The sequence below is a fragment of the Theropithecus gelada genome, chromosome 9 (assembly GCF_003255815.1).
Source record: "Theropithecus gelada isolate Dixy chromosome 9, Tgel_1.0, whole genome shotgun sequence".
Taxonomy (NCBI): Eukaryota; Metazoa; Chordata; class Mammalia; order Primates; family Cercopithecidae; genus Theropithecus; species Theropithecus gelada.
Genome location: NC_037677.1, coordinates 63,622,341 through 63,649,877, shown reverse-complemented (window position 1 = coordinate 63,649,877; position 27,537 = coordinate 63,622,341). Strand labels below are relative to the sequence as shown.

Below are 27,537 nucleotides of genomic sequence, written 5' to 3'. Positions count from 1 at the left end.
AGGCTACAACCAAAACCTCAGCATCCCCCACCAAACTCACAGACCTTCCACGTCTGCCCGGCTCTCCCAGCACATTTCTGGGCCCCCCTTTTCTTTTCTCTTTTGTCCACTAAGTAACATCAGCTATTTAAAAGAGTAAACCCAGAGGGTTGAAGTGAAGTAGGAAGTTGGGGAGGAACAGCGCACTGTGACCCCACCACGCTAATAGCCTTTCTGAGGACGGTTCCCTTGCTCCCCAGGTTTGGAAATGTAATGTGCCCAGAGGACACCCGCCTTCTCCTCCCTCCCCAGAACACCAGAAAATAAGTCCTGTGGGGCCCTGACATACACTGTTCACTGGCACACCCCCTTCCCACCCCCAAATACCGCCTAAGACTCCTGGCCAGGCGTGGACAGCAGCAGCTTTGATGGTATGGCCTGAGGAACAGAGGGGCCCGCCCCATCCTCACCACCCTGGCCTGTCAGCATGGACTCAGTTGCTTTAAACTAGCTTCTCCATGCCCTCTGCCCACACCCACCCCAGGCACCAGGCATGTAGGGCCTTTGGAGCAGGAAGACCACTCCCCAAGGTGTGCAGAGAGTAGCTGAGGCTGAAGCGTGGCCCCTCTGGCACCAAGGTGGTTGCCAGAGGTAAAGATAAAGCCTGGCGCCTCACTCCCGCCTGTCCTAATTGCTGAGATAATGAGGAAAATTGCCCCATTTTATCTGGCAGGCACCAGGAGCTGCTGCCTGGAGAGCCCTGTGGGGAGGGTAAAGGGCGGCCCAGTGAGCAGCCAAGAGCCCTCTGCAGACAGGCTCCCCCCAGGTGTCATGCACCCCATGGGCTCGCCCTAGGCACATCTCCAAGGTCACCCCTGGGAGGGTCTGGCTCTGAGGAGGAAACCACACCCCCTCCTGGAGTTTATGGCTGGCTGGCATCTCCCTGTCAGGGACAGTGTAAGGAACACACACTTGGGGAAACAGAAAGAGGCAAGAAGCCTGCTGCTGCTGAAAAATCAGAGAAAATGAGCCGTGAGCCCCAGGGAACATCTCAACACATTGCTGGATGCTCCCCAACTACTCACAAGCCCTCTGGGGCCCAGTTCCACCAGGCTGTGTTGCCTCCAGATGCAGGGTCTTGGGGTCAGCAAGTCTCCATGGAGGTCTCAGGCCGGCTGACTGGAGCAACCCACCTCCCGGTCGTCCCGCACCCACACACACCTGCTCCCGACCAACCAAAGCCCGCCTCCTGCCCTGCAGCAGCCGCAGCAGCCACCTCCTGTTGCCCTGGCCCAGGCCCAGGCTCTTGAGGTGAGGGAACTCATCGTTTTGGAGGGCAGAAGGAGCTCGCAGCCTCCCTTATGACTCGGCTTTGAGGCCCTGCCTGTTCTGTGCCTTCCCGGCCTGGCCTCACACTGCTTCTCCCTGCTAGGATGCTTCTCTTGGCCTTTTCCACAGGGCCTATCCCCTCCCAACCTCCCAGAACTCTTCCCAAATGTTCCCGCCCAGGCAGATGACTCCTTCCAGCCAGTCCCTAACAACACACCATCCCTCTGCTCTGTAACACTCAGTCTTGTACCACTTTTCTAGTTTTTTCCCAAACACACCTTTCACTGTACCAAAAGATGCTATAGAAACTCCTTCTTGGCCGGGCGCGGTGGCTCAAGCCTGTAATCCCAGCACTTTGGGAGGCCGAGGCGGGTGGATCACGAGGTCAGGAGATCGAGACCATCCTGGCTAACATGGTGAAACCCCGTCTCTACTAAAAATACAAAAAACTAGCCGGGCGTGGTGGCGGGCGCCTGTAGTCCCAGCTACTCGGAGGCTGAGGCGGGAGAATGGCGTGAACCCGGGAGGTGGAGCTTGCAGTGAGCCGAGATCGCGCCACTGCACTCCAGCCTGGGCGACAGAGCGAGACTCCATCTCAAAAAAAAAAAAAAAAAGAAACTCCTTCTTATTTACCGGGTAAAACCCTTCTCATCTGTCAAATCCACACTTTAAGCCATTTCCTCTGGAGGTTTTCTGATTTCCTGCTCACTGAAGGCAGAACTGACTTCCACTGCCTGGACACCCACAGACTGTGGGCAAACGTCTGCTGCATCACCCCTCACATCATGTATGACATGGTGTCTGCTCATAAACCTGCCTCCCCTGCAAGATAGGGAGCTCCTCCGGGGCCACATTCAGCTCTCAGTTTTCTTTTTTTTTTTTTTTTTTTTTTATGGGGGGGGGGCCTCCCCTCTCCCCCCCCGTGGGGTGGCGCGAGCGCGGCTCACTGCAAGCTCCACCTCCCGGGTTCACGCCATTCTCCCGCCTCAGCCTCCGAGTAGCTGGGACTACAGGCGCCCGCCACCACGCCCGGCTAGTTTTTTTGTATTTTTAGTAGAGACGGGGTTTCACCATGTTAGCCAGGATGGTCTCGATCTCCTGACCTCGTGATCCACCCGCCTCGGCCTCCCAAAGTGCTGGGATTACAGGCTTGAGCCACCGCGCCCGGCAAGCTCTCAGTTTTCTTATCATTCCCAAATGACACAGGTGCTACCAGGACTAAATGACATGATGCAGGGAGAGCGCTCAGCATGGAGCCGGGGGAGCTGAGCACCTGTGAATTTGGGCTCTGCTGTTATCACTCACCCATGCATCCCCACAGCCACACCAAACCCAATGCCTGTGGGAATCCGCTGGATTGAGCTGACGGGCAGGGGTGTGAGAGACTGAATATACAAACAGACAATGACCAGGCCAAATATAAAAACAGAACTCCACTCACAACCCACAGCAGCCTGCCCAGGAAACCAACCCACGATCCACAGTAACCAGCCAGGATGCCAGCCTGCCATACGTCAGATTTGTGAGAAGTCAGACTGCTATCTCTAGCAATCATCCAGGAGGCCAAACAATAATCCCTGTAACAACTGGTCCCAAGTGGCCGGGACTCAATTAATAACTAACAGCTTCCCGATTTTTGTCCCCACTTCCAATTAACCAACAAGAGAAAGCCAATATGCCCCCCTCGTCAATCGCAGAGGATGCTCCGCTCTAGTTAGAACTCCCCCATGCCAACAATCAGAGTACCTGAAGTCTTCCCTTTTTTCCACTCTACCACTCTACTGCCTGCCTTTGAGTCTCTGCCAACACACAAGTGATGGTGGCTGACTCCTTCGCTGTAGCAAGCTCTGAATACATAGCCTTTGCTTGTCTCATTTGGCTGGGCTTCGTTTATTGCCATAGATGTGTCTCCTACACCTCTGGCCTGGCAGTCCCAGGACACACTCACTAAAAAGAGCTAAGACTACAGGAAGAGGGGAAACAGGGATACAGGAGCAGAAGGGACAGAAGAGCCACAGCAGGACATGGGGACACTCTCTGCAGGGCCCACCTGCGATCAGACCAATTCCATGTATGCCCTTGGCTTTCTCACATCTTGTTTTTTCCTTCCATAAAATGGATGAAGGACATTAAGAGGATGGAATCACTTAGAGATGACTCACCCTGCCAGGGCCTTGGGCCTTGCAGAAGAGTCCCGAGGGCAGCCCCGGGAAACACTGTGACAGGCAGGGACGAAGCAGCTTGTTCCCTCCCCAGCACCGAGGCAGCCCACCTCTGTCAGGCACCCAGAGGAGGACACAGCAGGTCTGCTGAGCTCAGTCAGGCCTGTTTAAGCCTCCTCTTCACACATAAAAGAAGAGGGCTTTTCTATTTGAAAGAGAAACCACAACAAAGGCTCAGGCCCAGAGCCATCTCTCAAGGTAAGGTGAGAGCCCAACAGGGTGCTCAGCTCCCACCCCCGCTGCTGCTACCACATCCCTCAATCCGCTGCCTCTGTGAATTCGATTAGCAGGCACTTTGTGATTCGAAAGCAGCATGAGGGAGTCAGGAGCCACTGGCAGCAGGGAAGGAGTTCAAACAGCATCCTCAACAGACTTCTGACCCGAAGGTGCTATGTAAATACATTTCTGCATCCCACAGATGCACAGGCTAAGGGCCATTTCTCTGGTACATTTCCCCATGCCCTCTGGAGAGGGCCTACTTACTCATCCCACAAGGCACTCCCCAAATGTCAAGCACTTTCAAAGCTCTTGCATCCATACCCAGGCTCTGCCCATGGCACTCTCTCAGAATTCATTCCTCTTCCCAGCAGTCCCTTCCAGCATTTTGTCCATACCCATATCACAGCACCGGGTGGTGAGGACAATGTGTCCTGCAACCCTAGTCTCCGCAGGGAGAGACTCTGGTGGAGACCTAGGCCTCCAGACCTGGGTCTGGGAGACAAAGGTGTTCGAGGGAAGGTCTAATGAAGGAAAAGTACAAATGAACTCTCCTCCCACCCAAAGGGCCTGACTGTGCCCTTCCCCAAGGCCCCAGACAGCCCCATCCTCCGTTTTCAATCATTCTATCCTCCTCGGGAAAGCAAACATCCAATCCCAATTGGCTAGGTACAGCACTAGAGGACCCTGGGACTAACACAGGTGGCCTGGAAAGGCAGCCATGGCCTGGAAAGTTCCAGACCTGGAAATCTAGCCCTAGGGGCCTCTCTGTGTCCTCCAAGTCATAGGGATTTTAGCTTTTCAGACACAAATGCAACAAACTCTGTGAGCTTCACTCAGAAACAGCTATATAGACGAATCCCTCCTCCTTGTCCTTCTGTTTGCATGATGGCCTTTCCAGGTCCTGCCTGGAGCTCTCTCCTGAGCCACTGTCCCTGCACTGTATTTGCCACTTCACGCACCCTCTCCCTCCTGGCCTGCCCAATGCCCATACCTCCTTTAGGAAGCTTGCCCAGCCTAAAGTCAGCCCTATGAGATAGGCTTGCTTGGGTCCCTCATGCATCATCAGCATTTCACGTATTTCTTTCTCTAAACCCTTTTCTCTTAGACTCTTTTCATATCCCTATCATGTAGAGCATTCCCAGAACCTGGATGATATTCCCTTTCATGGGGAGACCACATTTTGTGGATCCATTTCCCAGTTGATGGACATTTGTATGTTTCTACTTTCTAGCTTTCAGGCTGTTAAGAATAATGCTGCCATGAACATTCGTGAGTAATGTGTTTTTGCATGGACGTATGGTTTTGTTTTTGGGTATTTTTTGTTTTTTTGTTTGTTTGTTTGTTTTTGAGACAGAGTCTTGCTCTATCACCCAGACTAGAGTGCAATGGCACAATCTCGGCTCACTGCATCCTCCACCTTCTGGGTTCACGCGATTCTCCTCAGCCTCCCAAGTAGTTGGGATTACAGGCATGCACCATCACACCCGGCTAATTTTTGTATTTTTAGTAGAGACAGGGCTTTGCCAACTCGAACTCCTGACCTCAGGCGCTCCACCTGCCTCAGCCTCCCAAAGTGCTGGGATTATAGGCGTGAGCCACCGTGCCTAGCAACGTGGACGTATGTCTTTACATATCTTGGGTATATACCTAGGAGTGGAGTGACTGGGTCATATGGTAACCCTGTGCTCTGTGTTTAACCATTTGAGGAACTGCCTGACCGTTCTGCACGGCGGCTTCCCAGCTGCTGTGTGTACGAGGCTTGCCTTCAGTGTGACAGGACTAGGAAGAAGATCAAACCACAAAGTCTGTGTGAATTGCCTGTTTTGAAAGAAGTAGACTATTGTGAAGCACTCTTTAGACCGCATCTGCGCTGTTGAGTCTTTGATGATTCCAAAGGGACTTGTGGATTCTGCAGGGTTTCGAGGGCACTGCTATGAATGCCAGTCATCTTTGTGCCGGCAGACATGATTCTGGCTAGCAGACTGTGGCAACAGAGATGGCGCTGGTACAAATCCTTAAGTTCAGGGTGCAAGGGAGGGACAGGTATGAGTCAATGCCTGTGAGGAAGGTTGCTGGAAGACAGAGGCTCTGAAGCCTGGTCCAGGGGAGACAGGTGGGAGGGCAAGGAGGCTGGAAGGGGCATGGAGTTAGGGTCCATGTGAGTCTGGGATGAAGCAGGATCTGCCCCCCTAGGCTTCCTGTGCCCTCTGCAATTCTCCCACTCCACCCTTTCACAAACGTGCAACAGGCGCCCACGCCACAGCTCTGCCACATGGGTCACTGAGCAGCAGTGACCTCTCATAGAAGGATGGAGGGACTGCTCTCTGGAGAAGACGGCAGGCACTGCAGCAGTCAAGGCACACTGCTTGTCCATCCAGAGGAACTATTTCTAGAGCATCTATGAGGCCCACCTGCTGGCCTCCTGCCACTTTGATACCAAGCACCTACATCCACGTGCTCTGCATATGCCCAGCAGAGAAAATGTCAACATCAGCCAGGCATAGTGGCTCACACCTGTAATCCCAGCACTTTGGGAGACTGAGGCAGGCAGATCACCTGAGGTCAGGAGTTTGAGACCAGCTTGGCCAACATGGTGAAGCCCCACCTCTACTAAAAATACTAAAATTAGCCAGATGTGGTGGCACATGCCTATAATCCCAGCTACTTGGGAGGCTGAGGCAGGAGAATTGCTTGAACCTGGGAGGTGGAGGCTGCAGTGAGCCAAGATCACACCACTGCACTCCAGCCTGAGCGACAGAGCAAGACTCAAAAAAAAAAAAAGGAAAGAAAGAAAATGCCAACATCCCTGGCATCTCTCACTCCTGAACTGAGACAGCAACACAGGAGAACAACACTAGATTGAAAGGTGAGAAGGGGGCTCATTCAAGACTACTGGGAAATAATGACTCCCAGGGCCTCAGGACCCAAACATCCCGCGGGTCTGTTCAGAACAAGAGAATCACTCCAAGAACCACACCCTTGACCCTTGGTCAATGTGCTTCACAGCCAGCTAGAGGCAGAAGTGACCTAGAGAGTTCCAAGCTGCAGAGAACACAGGTCCATTTTCAAAGTCTACCCATGGGAATGACTTCATGGTGTCACTGACCAGGGACCAGCTCTGGTGGCACTCCCCAGACAGGGTCAGAGCCTGAAGGATGAGGGCTGGCCATGCCCTTCTGGCTAGAGCTGACCAGGGCCTACCTCGGAGCTGACTGAACGTGGTCATGAACTTGCTGGTGAGGGACTTGAGCTCGTTGTTAGCCAGGGTGATGAGGTGGATCTGGCCGGAGACATTCCGCAGGACCTTGTAGATGCCAATGGGAAAGGAGACCAGCTTGCACTCGGCCAGGTCTGCAGCCAAAGGACAAAGACAAACCAGAGTTATCAGCCACAGCTGCCTGAGAACTTGTCCCAGACTCACATGGACCCCACCTCCATGCCCCCTTCCAGCCTCCTTGCCCTCCCACCTGTCTCCCCTGGACCAGGCTTCAGAGCCTCTGTCTTCCAGCAACCTTCCTCACAGGCATTGACTCATACCTGTCCCTCCCTTGCACCCTGAACTTAAGGATTTGTACCAGCGCCGTCTCTGTTGCCACAGTCTGCTAGCCAGAATCATGTCTGCCGGCACAAAGATGACTGGCATTCATAGCAGTGCCCTCGAAACCCTGCAGAATCCACAAGTCCCTTTGGAATCATCAAAGACTCAACAGCACAGATGCAGTCTAAAGAGTGCTTTACAATAGTCTACTTCTTTCAAAACAGGCAATTCACACAGACTTTGTGGTTTGATCTTCTTCCTAGTCCTGTCATGCTAAAGGCAAGTCTCGTACAAGCAGCAGCTGGGAAGCCGCTGCACGGAACAGTCAGGCAGTTCCTCAAATGGTTAAACACAGAGCACAGAGTTACCATATGACCCAGTCACTCCACTCCTAGGTATATACCCAAGAGACAAAAACATACGTCCATAAAAAAACATATTACACGTGGATGTTCTTGGCAGCATTATTCACAACCGCCCAAAAGCCGGAAAGTGGAAAAACCCAAATGTCGACCAACTGGGGAATGGATCAGCAAAATGTGGTCTCTCCATGAAAGGCAATATCATCCAGCAATAAAAAGAAATGAAGTGGCCAGGCGTGGTGGCTCACGCCTGTAATCCCAGCACTTTGGGAGGCCAAAGTGGGTGGGTAGCTTGAGGCCAGGAGTTCGAGACCAGCCTGGCCAACATGGTGAAATCCTATCTCCACTAAAAATAAAAAAATTAGCCAGGCATGGTGGTACACACCTGTAATCCCAGCTACTCACGAGGCTGAGACATGAGAATCACTTGAGCCTGGGAGGTGGAAGTTGCGGTGAGCCCAGATCACACCACTGCACTCCAGCCTGGGCAACAGAGCAAGACTCTGTCTTCCCCACAAAAAACATTTTAAAAACAGAAATGAAGTACCAATGTATGTTATAGCAGCTATAGCATGGCTGAACCCTGAAAACATGACATCAGGCAAAAGAAGCCAGTTACAAAGGCCGGAACATTGTACAGTTTCATTTATATGAAATGTCAAGAACAGGCAAACGCATACAGACGGAAAGGAGATTAGTGAATGCCAGCGCTGCAAGGGATGGGGGCCGGGGGAGTTCTTTGTAGGGGAATAAAAATGTTCTACGATTGGGCTGGGCGCAGTGGCTCATGCCTGTAATCCCAGCATTTTGGGAGGCTGAGGTGGCCAGATCACTTGAGGCCAGGAGTTCAAGACTAGCCTGGCCAATATAGAGAAACCCCATCTCTACTAAAAATACAAAAAAAAAAAAAAAAAAAGTTAGCCAGGCATGGTGGCACATGCCTGCAATCCCAACTACTTGGGAGGCTGAGTCATGAGAATCCCTTGAACCTGGAAGGCGGAGGTTGCAGTGAGCCGAAATCACACCACTGCACTTCAACCTGGGCAACAGAGTAAGACTATCACATACACACACAAAAAGTTCTAAGATTGGATTGTGGTGACAACTGCTCAACTCTGAACATAGTAAAACCACTGAATTGTACACTTTAAGTGGATGAATTGCATGGCATGTGAATTATATCTCAATAAAGCTGATATATATACATATATAATTATATATATTATTATATCAACGACAGATATATATACAGCAGCAGACAGACACTAAAAGTATAGGGGTTCAGAAATTAGTCTGTCCAGCTCATCAAGGTGTCACTCAAGTTCCCTGAGCCTCAGTTTCCTTAACTGTAGAATGAAGGTACCATCATCTGCCTAGGAGAGCTGTTGGGAAAAATTAAATGTAGTAAAATAATGACTAACAAAGCACCTAGAAGATATTTAGCAGGAATGCTACCAATATTGTAGCAGCCCTCCGCTTCCACTTTACCTCCTCTTCCCACTCGATCTAAAGCCTCTCTAGGCTTCCAGGCCAGCTTCCATCCCATCTCTCCCAGAAGTCTTCTGGGTCACTCCTGTTGCTGGTGTCCAGTCAGCCCCCAACCTCCCACCCAGCAGCACTCATTGACCCTGACAGCACCACCCCAGTTATCTCTCAGAAAACTCTCATCTTTTCCCCAAAGAGGCCAGGCTCTCCCAGGCTACTAAGCCTTTGAAAATTGCTCCAAAATAAACATGTGAAACTCAATAATATTTCTATATGCCAGCAGTAAAATACGGTTTTAAAAGATTCTATTCCTAACCAGTAAAATACGGTTTTAAAAGATTCTATTCCTAACCAGTAAAATACGGTTTTAAACGATTCTATTCCTAACAGCAACAATAATACAAAATACACGGAAATAATCACAGTTGAAGGCTTTCTCCCTCATCTGCCTCACAGATTTATTCTCTTGCTCCAAGACCCAGCTCAAATGTCACCTCCTCCATGAAGCCTTCTCTGACTGTCCTAAGCAGTCAGTTGCTCCAGGAGCTGAGCCTCATATAATGCAAACAAGACTTCCTCACCCTGTGTTGTATTAACCCCTTTTTGTGCTGTTTTCCCAGTGGACTGAGAAGACCCCCAGAGCATAGTACCAGAAGTCCAGCAGACTCATGGGAAAAAAGGGACAGGTAGGAAAAGGGCAAAATTACAGATGACTGAGGGTCCACAGGGCTCCTCTGCCAGGCAGCCTATAAGGGGTGTTGTTAATGCCTCCTCTGGTCCAGGGCTGCACTTGGTAACCCAGCCCTGCAGCTGTCCGATGTCAATCCCCAGCTCTTCTATCAGCAGGTGGGGCTGGCAGGAGAGACTGCTAAATCCTGCCAGGGAGGAACAAGGTCCCAAAAGTCAGGCTTTCAGAAGAGCAAGAGCAAGGGCTGAGCTGGAAGCAAACAGGCACTGTGGGCTCAGAGTTTGGGGCAAGCTGGGGATTCTAAAAAGAGTAATACTTCCAAACAATAAGCCCTCTAGCGCTTTGTGACAGATATATTAAGGGCTGGAAAGAAGTTTTGTTGGAGTTGTTGTGAATTACACCAGTCCCTTTGGGTAGGAGTAGACAGATCTCATCATACATCCCAGGAGCAACATCAAAGTAATGGAAGAAGCTTTCCCTTTAAAACAAAGAGCAAAACAAGGATGCCTTTCATCACTAGTATCCCTGAATAGCATCATGAAAGTTCTTGCCAGGCCAGGCGTGGTGGCTCATATCTGTAAGCCCAGTACTTTGGGAGACCAAGGTGGAAGGATTGCCTGAGCCCAGGAGTTTGAGACCAGCCTGGGCAACATAGTGAGACCCTGCCTCTACAAAAAAATTTAAAAACTAGCTGGGCATGGTGGTGCGTGCCTGGAGTCGCAGATACTTGGGCGGTTGAGGTGGGAAGAAGATCGCTTGAACGCAGGAGGTCAGGGCTGCAGTGAGCCTCTGCACTCCACTGCACTCCAGCCTGAGTGACAGTGAGACCTTGTCTGAAAAAAGAAAAGTAAAGGAAAAGAAAAGAAAAGAAAAGTCAAGTTAGGTCTGGCCAATTAAATAGAAAGCACAGACATTGAAAACAGACAAAGTGATTCTTAGGTGCATTTGAAATGACTGTATAACCTCAGAAACTCAAGGCAGTCATCTGACAAACAACATAAATTAAAATGGTCTCAGCAAAGCAGCTAATCAAATAAGCATGCGAAAGGCAATGATATTCCTATGCACCAGCAAGAAAATACAGTTTTTAAAGATACTATTCCTAACAATATAAAATATAGAGAAATGAGCATAATGAGAAATGTATCTGACCAATATAAAAAAAAAAAGTAGAAAAGTTCACAAAGATATTTTGTTTTGTTTTGTTTTGGTTTGGTTTGCTTATTGAGACAGGGTCTTGCTCTGTCGCCCGGGCTGGAGCGCAGGGGCGCGATCTCAGCTCACTGCGGTCTCGAACTCCTGGGCTTAAGCGATCCTCCCACCTCAGCGTCCTGGGTAGATGGGACTACAGGCACACGCCATCAAACCTGGCTAATTTTTGTATTTTTTGTAGTTGGGGTTTTGCCACGTTACTCAGGCTAGTCTTGAATTCCTGAGCTCAAGTGATCCGCCCAACTAGGCCTCCCGAAGTGCTAGGATTATAGTCGCGAGCCAGGGCAACCGGCCCACAAAGACATTTTTAAGAATGGTTTTGTATGTGGAGATATAACGTGTCCATTGATGACAAGTCAAAATATTGAAACACTGGTTTTTTAAAGAAATTAATTTATATATTCTTGAATGTAACTACTACCCAAATCCTCACAAGGTTTTTTTTTTTTTTTTTAACCTTAACTAAATGGTTTTAAAGTTCAGCTAGGGAAATATATAAGCAAGACCCTCTAAAAAAGGTGAGGTTATAACCAATATTATAAGCCAAAAATAATTAAAACAGAGGGCAAAAGGGAAAATAGATCATAGAAAGAAATTATATAGTTCCGAAAATATAGTCCAGAAATAATGTCATAATAAATGCTAAAGGAGGCTTCACAAATAAACTGGAGAGGGAAGGATTAATCAACTGATGTCAGAATAACCCCTTAACAATTTTGAGAAAGACTCAATCTAAGAATCAAAATACATCCTAGATAGAATTACACTTTAAATACTTTTTAGACCAAATTTTTAAAAGTAAACAGAATTGAACATTTATACAACCTTTTAAGTGAGGATGACTTCCCAAATCTAGGAGTATAACAGAATCACAAAGGAACAGATAAAAAACTAACTGCATTGAAAACATAGAAAACACTTTGAAGCTTAAAAAGAATAAAGCCAGCAACACGGATCTGTAAATAGGATGTGTACAGAGTCATCTTTATTACTGAAACTACTCAATATAATTGAATAAAGAAAAAATTGAGACCACCTGAGGAGACAAGGGACGTAAGATATTTACAAAGGAAAAAACATAATTAGTAAACAAATATGTAGCTCCTGATGTGTTTCCAAATTGCTTTCCAGAATATTTATGCCAATTTACATGTAACCTATCCAACAAACAATAGAATCATTAAAAAGAAAAGAAAGCCTTGCTAAGTTGATCAAGGGAAATAGTATCCCTGCTTTAATTTGCAATATTTTCAATAGTGAGACTGATTATCGTTCATGGTTAATTAACTATTTTTCAGCTAGGCATGGTGGCTCACACCTATAATCCCCAAGCTTTGGAAGGCCTAGGTTGGAGGATCACTCGAGGCCAGTTCACAACCAACCTGGGCAACACAGCAAGACCCATCTCTACACAAAATAAAATACAGCCGGGCGCGGTGGCTCACACCATAATCCCATCACTTTGAGAGGCTGAGGCCGGGAGATCACTTGAGTTTGAGACCAGCCTGGCCAACATGATGAAACCCCATCTCTACTAAAAATACAAAATTTAACCAGGTATGGTGACGGGCGCCTGTAATCCCAGCTACTCAAGAGGCTGAGGCAGGAGAACTGCCTGAACCCAGGAGGCCGAGATTGTATCACTGCACTCCAGCCTGGGTGACAGAATGACAGAGAGACTCCGTCTCAAAAAACTAAATAAAATAAATTTGTTTGACATGGTGGTGCCTGTATGTAGTCCCAGGTCCTCGGGAGGATGAGGCGGGAGGATCACTTGAGCCCAGTTCAAGGCTGCAGTAAGCTGTGATTGCATCACTGCACTCAGGCTGGGCAACAGGGCAAGACCCTATCTCTAATAAAATAAAATAAGTATTAACCATTTGTTTCCCCTGTGGAAAATTCTATTCATGTCTCACTATTTTTCTACTTGGAGCTGTGGCATTTTTTTCTCCCAAATGTTGGTAGAGCTCCTTAAATAGCATTATCAACCCAGGTGTGTTGATTGTTTCTCTTGTTGAATCATTCATGTTACAGAGCGTAGGGTTTTTTCCTGAAGCAGGACATAAAAAGCATATGCACACTGTAATTCCAACTAGGTATAAAATGATACATGCCTGGAAAAGACAATAGAAAGAAAAATAACGAGAATGCTAACCGTGGTTATTTCAAAGGATTTGAGCAATTTGTTACTAAATTATAGTCTTCATGGTTGTTTACTTTATACAAAGTAAAATACCATTCTATATTTATATAAAACCATTTGCCAAGTATCTGTATACAGTGATACTGTACTTTTTAAATAAAAAATTAATGTATCATAAAATTAGCTATTTTTCTGAGACAGGATCTCGCTCTGTCACCCATGCTGGAGGGCAGTGGCATGATCTTGGCTCACTGCAACCTTCACCTCCCAAGCTCAAGTGATTCTCCCACCTCAGCCTCCCAAGTAGCTGGGACTACAGGTACATGCCACCATGTCCTGCTAATTTTTGTATTTTTAGTAGAGACAGTGTTTCATCATGCTGCCCAGGCTGGTCTCCAACTCCTGGCCTCAAGTGATCCACCTGCCTCATGCTCCCTAAGTGCTAAAATGAACTTTTATTGGAAAAAATAACTTGGCAAATTCACAGATAAATTGAGGGCAGCCAGCTCTTCGTCAGTGAGGGAAATAGGGAAAAGCAGACCCAAGAAACACAGGAACTCTGCATTGGGCTGGGGCAGAGCTGTGAATAGAAGCTTTCAGGCACCACCACTCCCCACAGTGGGGAGAGAAAGTGCTTACAAAGGAGGAAGAAGCCATAAAACCATGCAAGTTATTTCCAAGGGTACTCAAAGCAGCCTGTCTTCCTGGAGTAGATCAGCCCAGAAATGTCCAGCCCACAGTCTCATTCCAGCCACCTGGGCCATCCACACACTATCCCAGCCTCACACCACCCACCCTTCCAGTCTTTGGTTTAGGCAACATACAAGTGCCAGGCATGGCAGCTCACGCATGTAATCCCAGCACTTTGGGAGGCCAAGGCGGGCAAATCACTTGAGGTCATGAGTTCAAGACCAGCCTGGCCAACATGGTGAAACCCCATCTCTACTAAAAATACAAAAATTCGCTGGGTATGGGGGCGTGTCCTGTAATCTCAGATACTTGGGGGGCTGAGATGGGAGAATTGCTTGAGCCCAGGAGGCAGAGGTTACAGTGAGCCGAGATCATACCACTGTACTCCAGCCTGGGTGACAGAACGAGACTCGGTCTCAGAAAAAAAAAAAAAAACACAACCCAAAAAACAAACACACACACACAAAAAAAACAAGCAACATACAAGCCTTCTGCGGCTTCATCTGGCCAACTGACAAGTCGCAAGACCACACTTCCCTAATACTAGAGGATGCTGAGGGTCTGGGATGTCGCCGCCGACACCTGCTTCTTCCTTTCACTCTCCACAAATAGCTATTGAGGCCCTCCTGTGTGCCAGGCACTGATCTGCACTGTATCCTGTGACTTTTTTGTGTCCCCAGGGATTCCATCTGTTTCCTCCATTATGTGACCCCTACACCACCCACCAGAGGCTGAGATGCATGTGACAGGGGTGCACCACCAAGCTCCTACCCAGAACAGCCTGGCTGCCACCAACAGCCAAGGCCATCCAGGAGTTCCACAGAAGGGCCCTGCTGGGATGTAATGCAAACACCCCTCATCCCAACCCCCATCGCCAGCCACTAACACAGCACGTGGACTCTCACCCCTGCTGGGAGGAGAGTGGTCCATGATCTCCAGAACAGTTCTCCATGGTCCCGGGACAAGAAAATGGAGATCCAGGAGCAAATCTCATCCTTACCCAGTCATGTTCCCATCTGTACACAAGGGGCAATATACTGCATGCCACGCATGGGGGATGGGAATGATAACCATAAACACCACCATTTACTATTTCACATGTGCTATATAAGTACGAACTATCCCCTCTGCACACGGGAAACTGTAATAAAGTGACTTGCCCAAGGTCATACAGCCAGAAGTGAGGACGGGGAGATTTGGATCCAGGTTAGGTGGATCAGGAAGCCAGGGGTCCCAACCACTCCACTCTACTGCCCCCTTGAGCCAAAAACACGCCTAAACCAGGCCAGAGAAAGGGAGTCTATGCTGAGCTCCCCCACGAGAAACTGAGGTCTTGACTACAAACTCCTGTAGGCCCTTCCAGTTCAGAGCCCTCAATGCCTCCGGGGAAGGGGCCAACAGCCTTCTGCACGAGCCAGTCACCTTCTGTCCTCTGGAAATTCCTCTGCAGGTCTCATTCGGAGGTTGGGCACCATCTATACCCATTCTACCTATTTGCAGAAGGAAAAAGCCCCAGGAGCCCCAAGTTCAATGTTGGGCCCTGAGTTTATAGGAACAGACAGCACTGCTGCCAGAGAACACAGCCAAGATGTGGCTGGGGGCCAGGTCCCACTAGGGAAGGGGGGCCCCACCCAGAGAAGAGAAGATCCAGGCTGTAGACAGGAGAGAGTTGTCCTCAAGGAGCTGTGGGATGTCATTGAGAAGGTCTCATTCTCTATGGGTCCTCAGCACAGACAGTATATAGTTCACCAAGGCATAAAGAAAAGGCTCCTGGGTGGGGACGTGAGGACTGCATCAAGGAGCATGGTCAGGCAGGGTCCCCACAGAGAGAATTCCTAAACCAGACAGAGGCTGAGCTGGTGATCTCAAAGGTCCCATTCAAGTTAATAAACACAGGGCTGGGCGCGGTGGCTCATGCCTGTAATCCCAGCACTTTGGGAGGCTGAGGCAGGTGGATCACCTGAGGTCAGGAGTTTGAGACCATCCTGGCCAACATGATAAAACCGTGTCTCTACCAAAAATACAAAAAGTAGCTGGTCGTGGTGGTGCATGCCTGTAATCCCAGCTACTCAGGAGGCTGAGGCAGGAGAATTGCTTGAACCCAGGAGGCAAAGGTTGCAGTGAGCAGAGATCGTGCCACTGCACTCCAGGCTGGGCAACAGAGCAAGACTCCATCTCAATAAATAAATGAATAAATAAATAAAATAAACAAACACAGCTAATAGCACTGAATATTTGCTATGTGCCAGACACAGTTCTAGGCACTTTTTCTATATTAACTCATTTAATTCCTTTAACAACCTGAGTTATCCTCACAGCAGGAGAATGAGGCCGGTGTTGATAGGTGTTGATAGTGTAGGGGTCACATATGGTCATTGTGATACAGTGATGGGATCAAAAAATCTGAATGCAAAGATTCAACACCAAAGATTCAAGTAGGGTGACCAGTAGGGTAGTTTAAGCAGGACTTTCCTAATTTTAGCACTGAGAGTCCTTCATCCTCCTCCATCACTGGCAGATTGGGATGTTTAGGGTCACCCTAGATTCAGGTGGATGGATGAGAGTTCTACAGACAAAAAGGAGAGAGGGAAGGGAACCCAGGAGTGAGCCACAGCATGAGCAAAGGGCTGTCACCCCTCTGGGACTCCCCCCTTGAGCTCTGCCTTCTACCATTTCTCAGAGCCTCACCCTTGCTGCATGAATGCTCAGAGAGGAAGGCTTCTGGCATTGGAATCATTTAATGCTAAATGATTAGCATCATTTTGGCGGTCACAGACCCCGACAGGGGTCAGGAATGGCGTGGTGGGTAATTGGCTACAAGGGGCAATGCCGGGCTCCTCCAGCACCATGTAGACAGCAGCTAGACTTTCCCTGGCAGCCCCAGCCGCTGACACCTGGGCTGCAGCAGGGAACAGAAAGATCCTTGCGGGAGGCGGTAGCAGTACAATAAACACAAGCCGCAATAATCCTCTCAATTATAATTATTATTGTAAGAAGACCAAACTGTATGTCCCCAAACCTCTAATTAGAACAGTACTTTGTGTCAATAAAGAAGCCTTTTATTCAAATCGCTTGGGTCCTTTATTAAAGCTTATCTTGTTAATTCTAATGAATGCCTGATGAAAGGTAACCAGTGGGCAGAATCAGGGCAGAAGGAGCAAAATCCAAGAGAGAACATTCAGTTGGAATTCAAGAGCGCCCGGTAGAGCTTGCATGGTGACTTAGAAATATAGAACTTTGACCCCTGCCAGCCCCTGCTGAGAAGTGGGCCTGGTGACAGGGCCTAAGAGTGGAAAGTGGAGAGGGACTCCCCTGGCAACCAAGTCACAGGGCCCAGAGGCAAGGGTGTCAGGGACTCAGGCCAGTAAGCACATGGGCTGGTGAACTAGCCAAGAAGTAAGGCTCCCAAGGCTACTGGAGGAACTCTGTGGCCAGCGTGACCCACTCTCACTGAGAAGCTTTCTTCATGGAACCTCAGGGTTAGGAGACTGGGGGTCATTTGGCCCACGTTTGCCAAACGTCCAAGTTAGAATTAACTGGAGGCTGGGCACATGCCTGTAATCCTAGCACTTCGGGAGACTGAGGCAGGAGGATTGCTTGAACCAAGGAGTTTGAGACCAGCCTGGGCAACATAGTGAGACCCTGTCTCTAGAAATACAAAAATTAGCCAGTCATGGTGGTGCACACCTGTAGTCCCAGCTACTCAGGAGGCTGAGGTGGGAGGACTGCTTGAGCCCAGGAAGTCAGGGCTGCAGTGAGCCAAGATCGTGCCATGGCACTCCAGCCTAGGCGACGGAGTGAGACCCTGTCTCAAAAAGAAAAAAAAAAAGAAGAGAGAGAATCATCTGATGAGGCTGGTCTTTGCACCCTCCCCCAGATACTCTACCTTTCAGTGAATCTGGGATGGTGCCAGGAAATTTGTTTTTAACAATATCCCCAGGTGATTCTTATCAATAGGCAAACTTGGGAAACACTGAGTAACACAGCCTCCAATCTGAGGCCTGAAATCTCTCCGTGTGTCCATCTGAGGTCATAGAGTTCTCCTTGAATACTGGTGATGGGGGGGCTCACTCCTCCTTCCATAGAATGAGTTTAACTGTTAGAGAGCTCTTTCATGAACTGTGTTAATAACTGCAACCCTCCACCACTCACTAGTCCTGCTGCTCTCTCTTCTGCATGGTAATCCTTTACATAAATGATGACAAAGGACATTATAAACAGTTTCTTTTTAATTATTGTAAAATACACATAACATAAACATTTAGCAAGCGATATGACCAAATTGCACAGGAAAACTCCATTGATTTTCAATCAAACATTGCATAGGTAGCCAAGGAGCAATGAATAGCAGCAACTAGAGTGGTGGAAGCTGTGCATCTATGGGCATGAGTGGAATGGGAGGGATGTCTAACACGTCCAGTGTGAGTGGTGGAGGGAAATGTAATTGATCAATCCTAATCACTGACTCTTGGTCAACTTAAAACAAAAAACAAAAAACAAAAACCAAAAACTTCAGCTTAACAGTTTCTGCACCACAGGCTTGTGATTTATGCTTACTCTCTAGTGGAAATCAGGTTTGTTATGAAGACTTAAGGCTCATTATTTTGTAACACAATACTCACCTAGGGTGTAACATGGAAGCCAAGTGAACTACAGCTGTTAAACAAGTTCCAGCTTTTCTCAAGTTAGTTGTATTATAGGATGCACTTAGTAAGCGTATTTTAGTGAAGTTGAATTATGTTAAATATTGAACACTGTTTGGATGCATGTGGAAAGACATGCTTTTTTTTTATGGAAAAACTCAAGGTAGGAGCTGTGTCTGGAAACATTTTGGCATGTTTGTTAATTCTAGTTTCATTTAATAACCTGTAACACATGTAAGTTTAAGCTTTATTTTTAAGTTAATGGGAAAAATTTGAAATGCAATACCAATACTTTAGAATTTTGGTCTTGGTGTTTATATGAAATTCTGAGGCCTTGATTTAAATCTTTCATTGTAGTGTGACTTCCTTTTACGTATATTGTGCTAAGTGAAACTTGTCAAATAAATCCTTCTTTTAAAAACTGCTAAAAAAAATGTAGCATTTTATCAGTGGCAAGGGACTAGCAGGCAGAGCACAGAGGATGCTCAGGCAGTGAAAGTGACGTGTAGCAGACGCATGTCATTATACATTAATCTGAGCCTAAGACTGTGCAACACTAGGAGTGAACCCTGATGTGAACCATGGACTTTGGGTGACAATGATGCACCAACATAAGTTCACCAATTGTGGCAAATATGCCCCTCTAGTGGAGGATGTTGATCACGGAGAAGGCTATGCCTGTTTGTGGGCAGTGGGGAGTATATTGGAAAATCTCTATTTTTAACTCTTAATTTTGCTCTGAACCTTGGGAACCTAACACTGCCCTTTAAAAATTAAGTATTTTTAAAAATGTGCCATCTTAACCATTTTTAAATGTACAGTTCAGTAGCTTTAAGTGTATTTATATTGTTGTGCAATCAACCAATCTCCAGGACTTTTGCACCTTGCGAAACTGAAACTCTTTGCTTGTTAACCCCCTATTTTCCCATCCCCCAGCTGCTGGCAACCACGGAACATTATAAACTTTTTTCCAGGCAAAAACATCCCCAGAAACTTCAATCCTCATGATTCTAGCTGCTCCCGTGAGAGGAGCAGGACCAAGCTAGCTCAGACTCAGACTCTGGCCTGGCCGGAACTTTCTCCTGCGGTGTTGAGTCTCTAACACATAACTGCAGCCACCACTGATTGACAACAGGTGTGTGACAGAAGTTGTGCTGGGGCTTCAGACTTTTTATTCCATCCACTCCTCACAACCACCGTATAAATAGGTCACTACTATGCTTACCCCCAGTTAACAGTTAAGGAAACTGAATCACGGAGAAGTTAAACAAATTGTTCTAAGTCATATGACTTATTCAAGGCCAACCAGTTAATGAAATAATAAAAAAACATTTACAAAGTGCCTGCTGCTTGCAATTAGTGATCTCAGCATTGTCATGCATTAATTCAGTTAACCCCCACAACATCCCCACGAGATAGGCACTATTTATTATGTTTTATTTTTTTGAGACGGAGTCTTGCTCTGTCGCCCAGGCTGGAGTGCAGTGGTGTGATCTCAGCTCACTGCAACCTCCGCCTCCCAGGTTCAAGTGATTCTCCTGCCTCAGCCTCCTGAGTAGCTGGGACTACAGGCACGCACCACCACGTCTGGCTGATTTTTGTATTTTTAGTAGAGACGGGGTGTCACCATTTTGGTCAGGCTGGTCTGGAACTCCTGACCTCAGATGATCCACGAGATGGGCACTATTATTACTATTCCTTTTGTATAGAGGACGAATCGAGACACAGAGCCATGGGTCTTGGTTAGTAAGCTGCAGAGCTTACTTGGCTAGCAAGCCGCTGAGCTTAAGGGTTTGCCCCTAACCAGCAAGCTACATTGCCTCCCTAGAATATGTAACCCGCATTCAGGACGGCCTGCCATGCTGAAACAGAATGGGAGATGGTAGGTTTCCAATGAGCAGACAGATCTTCCATGATTCACAATGGGTTCCCCGGGAACACTGGTATATTGCAGTTCCCATGGAGCTATATAAAAGGGGACTTAGAGTTGAAAGAGCTGGTGAGTCTTCAGGGTATCAAGAGCCTGGATTTGTCACTTACTGTCTTTGGGACCTTGGGTCCTTATGCCCTTAGTTTTCAAATCTTGGTAAATTGCAACTGATCATCTCCAAGGTCCCTCGCAGCTGCCACTGTGGATTCTAGGACTTGGCCACAACCAGGAGCCACCTTGGGAGCTCTCTAGACTCTTCATGCCTAAGCCTCTCTCCCAGAGTCTGACTGAATTAGTGGGGGCTGGGGCTTGGGAATGGAAGGGAAGGTAAAAGCTCCCTGGGTGATTCTAACGTGCACCCACGTGAACTCTACACCATACCATCACCTCTCAAACTACAGTGTGCCACCTGGGGACACTGCCAATGTGCAGATTCTGATGTCACATGTCTGGGTGGGGCCTAAGAATCTGCATTTCTACCCAGCAGGTCCAAGGACCACACTGAGTAGCAAGGGCTAGTCCAGTGCAGTGGTTCTCCAAGGGCATCAGCATCACCCACAGCATCAGCATCACCCCAGAACTTGTCAAAAAGGCACATTCTCAGGCACCACCCCAGTCCCACAGAATGAGAAACTCTGGGGGTAGGGCCCAGGCATCTGTGTTTTAACTGAAGCATCACTGGCCTAGAGGGGCCAGGCCTCCTCCTGCTGTAGCTGCTTCTCGTTCTGATGATGATAATGGGTGGTAATGACAGTAACTGAGAGCTGGCTGTTCCTGCCTGCCTAAGGGCGTGAGGTTTACTCACTCCTGGAAATTTTTTGTGCCGGGGTGCCTCCTGCCTCCCCTCTGAGCAGACTATTTCAGGACAGAGCCGCAGACACAGAGTCTCTTCACTCTCTTCTCTTGCTTTGTTCACGCTTCTGGTGCTCAGAGGCACATGTGACCCTCGGTGTGGAGGCCGCCCTGGGCTGTAACTCAGGAAGCCAAATTCTCATCCCAGCCCCTCCACCATCAGCCAGGGGGGCTCAGACACACTGCTTCTTCATGGGCCTTGTCCCCTCATCTGTAAAATGAGGGTTTGGACTAGATGATTTGGGGTCTCAACCTGGCCAGACATCCTCTGACTCCATGATTCTGCTAAACAAAGGCTCTTCAGGCAGCCCTCTGCCAAAGAGCAGCCCCCCATGACTTGAGCTGCCAGTCTCTGAAATGCCACTCAATTTCCAAAGTAGGGACACACAGGATGCAGAAAGCGAGCAAAACAACTGCTCATCAAGGGACCCTGCACACTGGGCACAGTTAGGCATCAAAGCTGTTTGTTGCAGTGCTTACAGAGTTGGCTAGCTCTAAAAGGCTTAAGACACAAAGCAGCCAGACTTGCTCCCCCTCGACAAATCCCCTCCCCCAGGGACAACCACTTTCAGGTCTTTGGGGGTGTTTAACTCCTGATCTCTAGAGCAGTGTTTCTGAGCCTGTTTCCTGTCTCATGCCCCTTATAGCGAAAAGGGCACGGGAGGAATAGCTCACCAAGGACCACATACGTCCAGAAAGTCCCACCACAACAGCACACACAGCTACTGGGCCCGGGAGGGTCGTCGGGGAGAGAAGGGCAGAAAGGCACTTCGGGAACGGGCGTCTTCTGAGACGTGGGGAAACCACTCAACTTGAAGGGTTTAGGGGGATTTTTTTCTTTCACTTCCTATTTCATGGACTTGCATATTGTGCAAGAGTTTTACAAGAACTTAATGACTTCTTACAAATACCTTCAGTTTAAAGAAAGGAACATCCCTAACATGCAGTGACCCTTGGGGTATGTTTTCCCTCAAACGCCCAAAAACCCAGCTCAATGGAGATGGGTGTTGATGGGGACATGAGGAACAGAGCTAAAGTCCTGCCAGGGAAAAGCTCACGGGAGCTGCTGGGGAGAGCAGCCGACGGCTCACCAGCTGTGCGGACAACCCTCTGACAAACGCCGCACACACAAATCCTGCATCTCAGAAGTGCCTTCTCACATCCTGCTGCAGAAGCCCCAGCCTCTCTAGGAAATAATGTGCTACAGAGAGTCGGCCTCGGAGAAGAAAGCTGAGCCCCAGGCCCTCCAGCCAGTGGCTGTCACTCTCAAACAGTCAGAATAGCTTCTAACCACACAAGAGACCTAGAAAGCAACATCTTCTCCTAATCCAAACTGAGTCCTTTCTTGGGCCAACTCTTTCTTGCTGTGGGACCTCAGGCAAGTTACTTAACCCCAATCTCAGTTTCCTCTTCAGTAAAGCAAGGACAAGAGCTCTTTCAAAAACCTGTATGCAATCTGGGCACGGTGGCTCACACCTGTCACCCAAGCACTTTGGGAGGCCAAGGCAGGAGGATCACTTGAGTTCAAGAGTTCAAGACCATCCTGGGCAACATGGTAAAACCCTGGTTCTATAAAAAAAAAAAAAAAACAAAAAGTAGCTGGGTGTGGTAGTGCATGCCTGTAGTCCCAGCCAGCTACTTGAGAGGCTGAGGTGGGAGGATCGCTTGAGCTTGGGAGGCAGAGGTTGCAGTGAGCCAAGATCATGCCACTGTACCCCAGCCTGGGTAACAGAGATAGACCTTTTGAGACTTTGTCTCAAAAAAATAAAAATAAATAAATAAAGTTTTAAAACCTGTATGTAGTACTGGGCACAGTAGCTCACGCCTGTAATCCCAGCACTTTGGGAGGCCGAGGCAGGCAGATCACAAGGTTAGGAGTTCGAGACCAGCCTGGCCAATATGGTGAAAGCCCATCTCCACTAAAAACACAAAAATTAGTCGGGCATGGTGGCAGCTCTGTCATCCCTGGAGGAGAGAAATGACCCCTGGATTGCATTTATTCTAACAACCCCTGGACAAGGAGACAACTGCATGTGCTATCATGGGCTTTGGGACTTCCCCCCCCAAAAAAAAATCTCCTTCCTGGCAAGCCAGTAAGGAGAAAAGAAGCCCATATTCAATTCAAGTCAAAAGTAAACCCCACACAGAATACAATCAAATGACACACAGTCAACAATTTGAGATATTAAATTATTTTAATTTAACCGATGACTCACCACAAACATATACATACAAAAGGGAATAGAAACAGCAGCCAGGATGACACTAACAGTGTGGCCACCAATGGCTCTAAAGAGACCACAGCTGGTCTGAGTGGAGGAGGCCATGTGGCCAAGCCAGACCTTGGAGAGGCCTGGGCAGGCCCTGAGGTCTTCCTGCAAGGAAAGCAGCAATCAGTCCCTTTTTGCAGATAAGAAAACAAAAGCCCAGAGAAGTTAAGAACTTGCTCAAAGCCACACAGTAAGTAGGCAAAGGGTGGACCTTGACTTCTTCTTGAGAACATCGCCCTACAGAAAGTCCAGAAACCTGGATCTGCTGCTGCCTTTAACTCAGGTGTCCTTGGGCAAGTCACGTGTGAGGCCTCAACCTCCCTATCTGTGAAACGCAGAAATGAACACAGGCTATGTCTCTCCAAACGTGGGATGCACAAAACTACTCTCAAGGTTATCTTCAGGTGTGATGAGATGCCAGACAACCCAATCCACCTGCCGCAGGGCAGAGGGCGAGGGGGGGCCGCAGCTGGAAACTGCGAGAGCTGTACCCGCTGAACCAACAAGGCACCCTGGGGATAGAGGGCTTCAGTTACCGACTGACCAGATTTCTACAGCACCTTTCTCCTCATCAAACAATCTTTCAGGGCTTGATAGAGCAAGGAATCCACCCCTGTAAGCAATGGTTTCTCAGAGCAGTTGTTTGTCTTCCTGAGCTCACAGATGCATGACCAATGGGACCCAGGAAATAGCAACAAACGTCGCCAACCAGTGCCTTGTGCACCATGTTTTCCCTGGACAAACACCACTGCCCGAAGACTGGGAGCACGAGAATCACTTGAACGCAGGAGGCAGAGGTTGCAGTGAGCTGAGATCGTGCCACTGCACCCCAGCCTGGGTGACACAGTGAGACGCCATCTTGAAAAAAAAGAAGCATTTAGGCTGGGCCTTAAAGTATAAGAAGGGCCCAGACACATGAAGAACAGGGAAGAGCATCCCAGGCAAAGGGAACAGCATGTGCAAAGGCCTGTGGCTAGAAAGGATTAATAGTTCAAAGGACTGATAGTCTGGGCTGTAAAGATGAGGGAAGCCCCAAGCTACTCAGAGTGCAGTCAGAGAATTTGGCAAGTGTCAGGCCATCCACAGCTTTGTAGTATGAGCTTGGGTTTTACTCATTGCGTAGAAGAAGCCAATGAGGGTTTAATATAGACAGAACTGCTAAAGGTCAGCACTGGAGTCCCACATTTGACAGATGAGAACCTGGCCCTACGATGGGGAGTTAGAGCGAGGACCAGAACCCCAGCTTCCTAATTTCTGGACCACAGCCTCCTATAAAACAGAACTCTCATCTTTTCACATCACCCAACTTCACTTGGCGTGAGCCCTGTCCTGACAGAGCTGACTCCACCCAGCGCCAGGCTTGGCCCCTTACAGGCATGACCTCCCAGAGCAGTGGGCCTCAACGGGGGCAGTTTTGCCCCCAGGGGACATTCGGAAGTGTCTGGAGACAAACTTGGCTGTTACAACTGGGGGTGGAATGAGGGCAGGGGGTGCTACTAGTGTTATCAACTGAATGTATGTGTCACCCCAAAATTCATAGGTTAAAACCTAATCTCTAATGTGATGGCATTTGAGGTGGGGCCTTCGGGAGGTGATAAGGTCATGAGGGTGGAGCCCCATGGACGGGATTAGTGTCCTTATGAAAGAGACCCCCAGCTAGTGCAGTGGTTCATACCTGTAACACCTATAATCTCAACATTTTGGGAGGCTGAGGCAGGAGGATCACTTGAGCCCAGGAGTTCAAGACTAGTCTGGGCAAGATGGCAAGACTCGTCTCCATTACAAAAAAAAAAAAAAAATTTAAATTAGCCAGGCATGGTGACATGTGCCTGTAGTCCCAGCTACCCAAGAGGCTGAGTCATGAGGATCATTTTAGCCTAAGAGTTTGAGCCACTGCACTCCAGCCTGGGCAAAGGGAGGGAAGGAGGGAGGGGAGGGGAGGGGAAGGGAGAAGAAACCCCAGAACATTCTCTCAAGGAAGGAAGGAAGGAAGGAAGGAAGGAAGGAAGAAACCCCAGAAAAGTCTCTCCCTGGCCCCCCAACCACAGAGGACATGGCGAGAAACATCTGTTAATGAACCAGAAAGCAGCCCCTCACCAAACACTGAGCCTGCCAGTGCCTTGATTTTGGACTTCCCGGCCTCCAGAATTGTGAAAAATAAGTCTCTGTTGTTTATATTTTGCTATAGAAGCCTGAATGAACTAACACATCTTGCCTCAAGTAGGTAGAGGCTGGGATGTTGCTAAACATCTTACCAAGCACAGGATAGCCCCCCAGAACAAAGAATTATCCAGCTCAAAAACCAAAGGCGTCAAGACGGACAAGTGCCCACCCAGGGATACAAAGCCTTCATTTTAAATAGGTGCAGAGTCCTCAAGGGAAGAAAGCCCTCCCCAGGGGCCACAGGAGAGAAGAGGGAGAAGGGTCATTCTTGGCCTCCCAGGAACCCCAATCCAGAGAGAGCACGTCTAGAGGTGGCATGCTAGGCAGAAGGCTCCAAGTTCCCCCTTCACCACAGCACACCACAGAGGAGGCAGAGTTGGGAAAGGTCTGTCTCCTTACAGAGGAACTCAGTCCCCTTGGAAGAGCAGCACAGACCCTGCAGTGGGGACCTCTAGCCCCCTCTCCTGCCTGGCAAACTCCCACCTGCTTCCCCCAAGAGGCAGGGAGCCAAGGATGGCAGATCTGAGGCCTCAGCCCTTGCGGCAAACACAGCCAGGCAGCCCCAGCCGTCTGGGGGCTGCTGTGTGAGAGTGACTCCCTCCCCTACACTCTCAGAGTTGGACTGTGCCAGGCTGACCCTCAGGACTCGCCAGGCCAGGAAACATCACAGCAAAACACACTCCCCTCACCCCTACCAGGTGCTGGCCTCAGCTATGGGCCAGGAACTACAGGCCTACAAGCCCTGGTGAGGGCCAAGATCACCATCCCACCAGGCCAGAAAAGCAGCTCCCACTCCAGTCCCTGGCTGCCCCCTTTCAGTGTAAGAGTGTGCTACAGAGATGTCTGCCTCCCCTCCAGACTGGGCACTCCCGGGCACATGCACTGCCCTTCAGGCAGGGCACGCACAACAGCTGCTAAATGTGTGTTTTTTCAAAAAGGAGCCAGTGGCAATTTCTGAACCAAGAAAAGGTTGGGATTCAGTGAGTATCTATTAAGTGTTTCCTGAGTACTCTTGTTCAGCAAAGAGGTTGCAACATCGGGTCCCTGCAGGGATTGGACAGGAACGTAAACACAAGAAAGGAGTGGAAGCCTTGGTCAGGACACCCAGCAACAGCTCACCCAGTCACAGCCTGGCCAGGTCCCCGGGCTCGGCTTCCGGTCCTTGGTTTGGCCTGTGACAGGGCGCCATCTGCCGGCTAGTACAGAAGGAAGCAAGCGCTCAGCCAAAGCACAGGCAGGCCTGGGAGGGAGGAAAGGTGGACACACCCCTCGCACTAGCCTTGGTCTCCCTGTTTTGATTCCACAGCTCCCAGCCTAGCTGCTCACGTCCCTCCCCAGGAGCACATCACATCGATGTCCGTATTTATTCATCATCTCCCACACGCACACATCCAGAGCCCTGCCAGGCAATGCCCCTGTCCCACCCCACGGCAGCCACCAGGACAGGAAGCTCCAAATTGTAAACAGTAAGCCAGTGATTCTCAAAATACAAGGCAAAGAAGAATCAGACACAGTTCATGTTACAATGCAGATCACCAGACCCTCTCTGAGATTCTTTTTTTTTTTTTTTTTTTTTTTTTGAGACGGAGTCTTGCTCTGCCGCCCAGGCTGCAGTGGCACGATCTCAGCTCACTGCACCCTCCACCTCCCAGGTTCAAGCAATTCTCCTGCCTCAGCCTCCTGAGTAGCTGGGATTACAGGCGTGTGCCACCATGCCCAGCTAATTTTTGTATTTTTAGTAGAGACGGGGTTTCACCATGTTGGTCAGGCTGGTCTTGAACTGCTGACCTCGTGATCCGCCCACCTCAGCCT

The 27,537-nt window shown here is 48.8% G+C and overlaps 1 protein-coding gene across 7 annotated transcripts in view; it reads right to left on the bottom strand.

The window, feature by feature from the left end:
- LRRC20 (leucine rich repeat containing 20) overlaps nt 1-27,537 on the bottom strand; it is an 87,077-nt gene that overhangs the window by 41,487 nt on the left and 18,053 nt on the right. For 5 of the 7 annotated variants that reach the window (XM_025397312.1, XM_025397309.1, XM_025397314.1 and 2 more), the window contains one exon: nt 6,951-7,100. The exons of 1 other annotated variant lie outside the window; for it this stretch is intronic. In XM_025397312.1, the coding sequence (XP_025253097.1) occupies nt 6,951-7,100 (150 nt within the window). Of the gene's footprint in view, nt 1-1,941; nt 2,038-6,950; nt 7,101-27,537 lie in introns of those variants that run through there. One more of the 7 variants, XM_025397316.1, reaches the window with a different exon arrangement.